The sequence below is a fragment of the Garra rufa genome, chromosome 8, assembly GCF_049309525.1.
Source record: "Garra rufa chromosome 8, GarRuf1.0, whole genome shotgun sequence".
NCBI lineage: Eukaryota > Metazoa > Chordata > Actinopteri > Cypriniformes > Cyprinidae > Garra > Garra rufa.
Window position 1 is genome coordinate 25727932 of NC_133368.1, and position 7441 is coordinate 25735372.

A 7441-nucleotide genomic window follows, 5' to 3' on the forward strand; every position below is an offset into this window, starting at 1 on the left:
ATCAGATGCATTTGTCTGAGTTAGTTATTCAGCATTGGTCACAAACCAGAACAAATGGCCTGCCCCAACAGGCATTATATTTTCAGTAGGTTAGAGATAAAACACTATTTGAATTTGCTGTTTTTTTTAACCCATCAAGCTGTTATTGTCTAGATCAGTGGTTCTCAACTGGTTTTGCCATGGGACCCACATTTTTACATGGTCATAAAGCCGCGACCCAAATTTTTATATATTATATATATAATTTTAAATATAATTTTAGGAATTATAATTAATTTGTATTTATTTGTTAACATACACAAGTAGTGACCGATAAATCATAAGAAAATCACCAAGACTTACAAACAAACAATATTTTATTGCTGTCATTTAACATATTCGGGGTCGTACTTGCGCTTCGACATATTTGTTGCATGTCAAACGGTATGGTTGTCGCGCGCGCATTTCAAAATAAAAGTCCGGTATTGTCGCACGCGCATTTCAAAATAAAAGTCGGATATAAGCAAAATAAGTTAAAAATTAAACTTTTGTTGTTTTTTTGACCACACACTCCGCGACCCACTGAAAATGTTCCCGGGTCGCGACCCACCAGTTGAGAAACACTGGTCTAGATATACTGATAATGCAACTATAATGCCTAACGATATTAAACATTAACATAATGGTTTTCTAAAGCTGCTTTGAAACAATGTGTGTTATAAAAAGTACAATACAAATTGATTTGACTTGTGTGTGTTCTTATACAGGGTTAACATGAACTCGACTGATCTCTCTGGTATTAAACTCTACCCTGTGGAAATGGTTACAGTAGATGAGTCACTCAAGTAAGTTACAAATTCACAGCTTGTTTTACAGGAAATACAAAATAGTATTAGTAGTAATATGTTCAAATGCTTCTTTGCATGTTAAGTTTTTCACCAACACCCCATTCTTGTTTTTGTTTTCCTGCAGTGGGCAAGAGAGTGACGAGGGTCAGGCAACACCAAAGGTAAACCACTGGTACATGTCTAAGTTTACATCAGACACATGTACAAGAGGACCTTACTGGTTCCTCTAAGCATCCTGTTCGCTTCCTTCTTTATAGTGCCGCTGTGACTGCAGTGTTTCTCAAGTTCCTCTGAGATCAGTGGGCTATTGTTGAAGGATAGACCAGTTTCTCAGTTTCCCAGGAGGATTGTCTTTCACCTATTAGACTGGTTATGTGATGTCAGTTATATGACGTCATATTTTATGACAGCGTTCATAATATCAAGTTGCTAGTTTTTCATTCATTCAAGAGCAGCCGCAAAATTCCCTACACCTAAACTGCACAAAATGAAGTTCTTCATTCACAGTAGCCTTTCTGATTCCAAAGCACTGTTTTGTTTGAAGTACTTGCTCTACACAAGTTTGGGGTTGGTAAGATCTTGTAATGTTTTTGAAAGAAGCATTAAAAATCACCAGGGCTGTATTTATTTGATAAAAATACAGTAAAAACAGTAATATTGCAATATCATTGTTTTTTGTTTTAATATATTTTAAAATAGAGTTTATTCCTGTGATGGCAAAGCAGAATTTTCAGCAGCATGACATTAGTCTTCAGTGTCACATGATCCTTTGATGTGCATTCGATGTGAAACATTTCTTATTATCAATGTTTGAAACAGTTGTGCTGCTTAATATTTGGTTGAAACCAAGAATCTTTGAAAAACAGCATTTTTGTAACAGTATAAATATCTTTACTAGGGCTGTCCTCGACTAAATATTTTTCTGGTCGACTAGTAGTTGTTCATTTTAAGCATTAGTCAACTATTAGTCGCATGTTTATTAATAATCCATATCAATCAATATAATGAACCATTAATTGCCTACATAGCCTAATAAGCGTTACCTCAGTGAACTGGCAGATTTAATAATTATGGATGTGTCAGGGAAAAACAGCAAGGAGACTGCATTAACATTTGAACAATTTGTTGATAAACTAGCGCTTTCTTTGTTTTCGGCAACACTGACTCACTCGTCTCCACAGTAGTGATGCGCTTTTTTATGCATGTTTCATATGGATTACATAATCTGAGAATATTTGTTTTCTATTTGAATTGATTTAATTAAAAGTTGAGATTTCACTCTATATAGATATATTTTTCATGTCTGTAAGGCAAGTATACGCTGAGTTTTACGCTCAAGTTCACAGAGACAGAAAGCGCATTATGTTTGCTTTCATTAATTTACAAAAGCACGTTTTGTTGTTATTCTGAGTGCACACGAATAAACAGAGAATATTTACGTATTCGAAAGCTGTATTACTTTTATCTGTATGGCTAAAAATGATGGAGTATTTTAAGATCAAGTGACCGCACCGGCGCTTCCATCTGTCATGCCGTGAGCACGCTACTGTTCAGCTTCCACACTTCGCACAGACACTTCAGTATTTCAATCACTTCAACATTTTTTTAGGTTGACATTAGGTTGACATTAGATTGAGCTGCTATGTAAAGTTGCTACTACATACATACAGACTAACGGTTAGTCGACTATTAGTCTTTATTGTCATTTTTGATCAATTACATGCATCCCTGCTGAATAAAAGTATTAATTTCTTTAAAAAAATATCCTACTGTCCCCAAACTTTTGAAGAGTAGTGTATGTTGTGCATTCAGTATGCAGTGGTCTGTTGTGGTAGTTTTTTGTGTTGTCATTTGTGTGTGTACTGTAGACGTCTTTGCTGTGTTGTGATCTGATTATTTGGATGCTAAGAAAAAAATCCCTATTATTAAAACTTGTTAAAACTCTTATAGCCATGCTGTGCAGTAGTTCTGGTTAGCCTTGCAGCTTGTGTGTTGCCTTGTGTGTAGGTACGTCCAGTTAAACCTCTGGGCCAGCATGATGTGTGCTGTGGTTAGTGTCATAGTTTGATGGTCTTAAGAGCAGTGATTATCATTAAAGGCGGCTCCTGGAGAATGCTGGGAGTTCCAGAGGAAGAGACAGTACATTCTAGAACGGGCCCGGCTCGAGGCCCAGCTCGCATGTCAACAGTATGCCCTGCACATGGCACAACAGGTAATCTGACAAACTAGCCTGCCATCCAGCCTATAGATACATCCTGTTTGACTGGTGAACACTTAGACTTGTACAATTCAAGTTGGAACATTGTTCTAAAAAATGCAGCTGGTCTCTCAGAAATGATTCATCATTCGGTGCAAATGTGTTGGTCGTTCATATGCAGTGCACTTTGTACCAAATTACCCAAACAAGTGTTTCAGATGTAGCTGCCACATACGCTTTTTTTGATTGTGCTGTGGTGATCTCATTCTTCTTGTAGTTGTGCTATTGTAAACGTGCAGCTCATTCCCAGCAGACCCACGCAATCTCCAGAGAAAACTTAGCAGATTTCCACAGAATTGGAGCGACTGCCATTTAGAAGTTCTACATGTCCTTTACTGCCCCTGCATTTTTGTTTATTGAAATCCACCTTGAGTGTAAGAAAGACATGTAAAATTTATTAAGTTTAAGTTTACAAAGACACAGATCTTATTTATTTAAAATAATGTACACTTGTAAATCGTTCACAGTAACACTAGAATTTGACTCTGTGGTCATCTACCACAAAGAATGAATTAATCAAAAATAGTGTTAGTTCTGGCAGGTCACGTCAGTCAAACTTGCATCAACTGACTCTCAGCTGATCCACATTTATCTATAGGAATACGACGCCTATCACTACTTCCTTCTATAATTCCATTCAGTATTATTCAGCAGCTTATTGCTTTGTTCAGGAGCTAATTACCCTGCTCCATGCCTAGCTCCTCCTCTTGTCCACAGTTAGGACTTGGCATTCTGGTATTATTGAGTCAGACTCTTTTATCCTGAACTATGTTGTTACATTAAATTGCCATTAAAATTAGCCCATTATTTACTCACCCTCAAGGTATCCTAGGTGTATATGACTTCCTTCTTTCAGACGAATGCAATCAGTGTTATATAAAAAATTGTTCTGGCTTCTTCAAGCTTTATAATATTTGTTTTAGACTGATGTTTCTCTTCATCAGTCCAAAACAAGTCCAATAAAGTGCATCCATCCATAATAAAAAGTGCCTCACACGGCTCCAAGGGATGAGTAACAGCCTCCTGTAGTGAATAGATGCATTTTTGTGAGAAAAATATCCGTATTTAAAACTTAATAATCACTTTTCTCTAGCTTGCGCTAACAGTTGTGCATGGAAGCAGCTCCAGGAGGATGACGTTTGACGTCGCGTTGCGCATACACCGCTCAGAAGTGACAGACGCAGACGCGCAGTGGAGAGATCAAAACTAAACAATGGTTATTTTGACATAACCAGGAGAAGTTTTCCTTTGCTAAAGTCAAGAAACTTTCTTTGCTATGTCATCCGCCCGGAGCTGCTTCCATTTACAACTGTTAGCGCAAGCTAGATTAAAGTGGTTATTATGTTTTAAATATGGATATTTTTCTCACTAAAACGCATCGATTCACTACAGTAGGCCTTTATTCACCCCCCCCAGAGCCGTGTGGAGTACTTTTTATTATGGATGGATGCACTTTATTGGACGTGTTTTAGACTGATGAAGAGAAACACCCGCCCACTCCATTATAAAGCTTGAAGGAGCCAGAACAATTTTTATTATAACTCCAATTGCATTCATCTGAAAGAAGCAAGTCATATACACCTAGGATGCCTGGAGGATGAGTAAATAATGGGCTAAATTTCATTTTTGGTTGAACTAACCTTTTAAGAAGATTATTGATATCTGCTTCATTTTTGTTGGTTCTATTCTGTTTACCCTAAGGTGGTTATCATTGCTGGGCAGGAAGTTTTTGCCCATAACAGAGCCATACCGCTAATCCAATCTGTATGCCAATTGTCCTGACAGAACTCTGTTTATCCAACAATTCATTTAAATTCATTTTTCATAACTCCACAGATTTTCCCCCTGGTTTGTAAATTGAATCTGGGCCTGATTTGTCACTCAGTATACAGTATTTGAATTATGTGATGCTGAATGCATTTGTTTCAAGTGTGTTTATTAACATTGCAGTCCATGTACTAGATGTAACCTGCATGACGTCATAAATCACCCTTTTAGATTGAATAAAAATTATATATTTAAAGCAAATGTACTCACATTGGGACTTATAATCATGTAGTTGTCTTTCTAATCTAATGGAAGGGGAAACAAACAGAGACTGGAGAAAGAAAGACAAAGAGTCATATCGAACCAGAGAAACAGTGATGCATTGTTTCACTATGTCTAAAGAGCTGGTCTGTTAACTTCTTACATCATCTCAAGAATCCCACACACAGTTTTTTCCCACTCTTAGGGCGACATGATTGGCCAGGACGAATCAGGTGATAGTTGTGAGGACCAAGTTACCAAGGTAAATCTTTCTGCTTATAAAACAGAATTTTACATTTATGATGGTCCAGTGCACTTACGCTGAATGTGTTTGTCATGTACCAGGGTGAAGACAAAACCCCAGTTTCCAGTCCCACATTGAGTTCACCTCCCTTTGGTCTGAAGCCCAGATCAGGTGAGAATGCTAGATGTTTTACTAACACACATGGTGCCAATGTGTTGGGTTGTGTTTCCCAAAAGCATTGTTAACTAATTATGGATGCAAGTTCCATTGAACTCTAGTTGCTTACTTGCTTTCGGGAAACACACCTCTGGTTGGCATGTTGATGGTGAGGTTGGCATGGGTGGCGTTTCACTTTAGAGGATGGTGCACATTTTGGGCTCTCTCATTACCATCACATTTGAGTAGTAAGAGGGCGGAAGTGTTTGTATGTAAAGATCCTTTTGCCTGTGGCCAACGCCTGTAATCCTGTCAAGCTCATAACAGCCATACAATCAGTCAGGCTTTTTATCCATTCATACTGCTGTTTAACATTACTCCCTTGGCTTCAGGGGCTAAACTGCATCTGGAGAGGTTTAGAATATTTCCTGAAATTTAATGTTTTCACAAATACCATTCATTATTAATGTATATGGTCAAATACAAAAAACAGCTCGCTTCATCTGGATGCAGTTTAATTCATGTAGCTGTTTGTTTAGCTGCCTAAAGGCTTCTTGTTGCTTCCCCCTCTAACATCTAAGCTAGCATTTGCATCATTATCTGTGATCTGTTATTTATGTCTAACATTAACAGCAATATCACGCCCTGAGTCTGACAGTTAACATAAATGATAGTGATTTGCACCAGGTGCATTAACAGCATGCCAACAAGCTTGTACTGAAATGCTGCTAACATTGAATTTGTTTTTGTTTTTAATATTTTCTCTTTTGTGTTGTGCTGTATTTACGTGTCATTTTGCTTTGCATATCTTCCTGTTTTGTTTTCTCTTCCCTTTTGTTTATCTGTTTCCCTGAACTGCTACTTGCTCGCTTGCTTGCTTGTCTGCTTTTATTACACACACTGCTGTTGCTTGGCACCCTCTTATTTTCTGACACCTGAAACTCCTTTCCTGTGGTTTTCCAATGAAAATCATTTGTTTGGCTCCTCCTCCTACTGGCACTATGCTATATGTTGATACCTACCTCTAGCTTCACCCTCTGTGCCGTGCTCGACTCCGCCCTATCCCCTCCCCCTTACACAGGCCCCGCCCACCGATAGAGACACACCCCCTAGCCCAGCTGAAGGAGACATGCCAAGCAGTGGTAGGTCAGCTCAATGTATTGTCCTGTGCAGTCACATGCGTTGCAGTTAGTGTTTTTTTGTCAGGATTAAATTGTTTCAGGTATTTTTATTCTTCTTCGTCATCAATTGTAATCAATATCGTCTTGATATGATTGTAGTCACATGATGATATGAAATGATAGGTCTTCCGACCAAAAAGTGTAGTTTTTAAAATATTTAAACTTTTTATTCTAACACAAAACGTCTTTAAAGTTGTGTTTGGGCCATTATGCATTAGCACAGTATTTGTCAAATGAACTAAAACTGAAAGCACAATATGGCTTAATCCCTTCATCAAGTCTGTTTTCACTGTGCGTTTCAAAGCATAGCCACACTTCGCTCAGGCAATCAGCTCATGATCTGGTGTTTTCCGTGCCTCAGAACGGCTCATTTCACATTGAATGCAGTGAATTTGTTTATTGCATGTGCTGTGAGTTTAGCCTGTGTTTGGGAACTCAACGCCCTCCAGTTATGCTGTAGTTTCACAGAAGATGATTACAGCATTTCACAAGATATGTACTGTAGTGAGAAGTGTTTTTGTATGCCTGTGTCAAAATAAAAGCTTAAAAGTGCAGTATGAATTGCTGACAGCTAGCGGTTTAAATAGGTAACGTTACTCCAGTCCAAATTCCAATTATCTCTTTAAAGTGTAGAAATTAGGAAAGAAGTATTATAATTTCCCTACTGTAGTGTAACGCAAAAATAATAAACCTATGAAATTTTCATTTTCATTTGTTTTACAGTGCTGTTAAATATCACAATAAGTAT

At 37.8% G+C, this 7441-nt stretch overlaps 1 protein-coding gene across 6 annotated transcripts in view; it reads left to right on the plus strand.

Moving 5' to 3' along the window:
- lrch1 (leucine-rich repeats and calponin homology (CH) domain containing 1) overlaps positions 1-7441 on the plus strand; it is a 70171-nt gene that overhangs the window by 42289 nt on the left and 20441 nt on the right. For 2 of the 6 annotated variants that reach the window (XM_073846335.1, XM_073846331.1), the window contains exons 12-17: positions 747-824; positions 952-988; positions 2926-3039; positions 5318-5374; positions 5458-5527; positions 6541-6654. In XM_073846335.1, the coding sequence (XP_073702436.1) occupies positions 747-824; positions 952-988; positions 2926-3039; positions 5318-5374; positions 5458-5527; positions 6541-6654 (470 nt within the window). The remainder of the gene's footprint in view (positions 1-746; positions 825-951; positions 989-2925; positions 3040-5317; positions 5375-5457; positions 5528-6540; positions 6655-7441) is intronic. The other 4 variants (XM_073846337.1, XM_073846334.1, XM_073846333.1 and 1 more) reach the window with 3 other exon arrangements.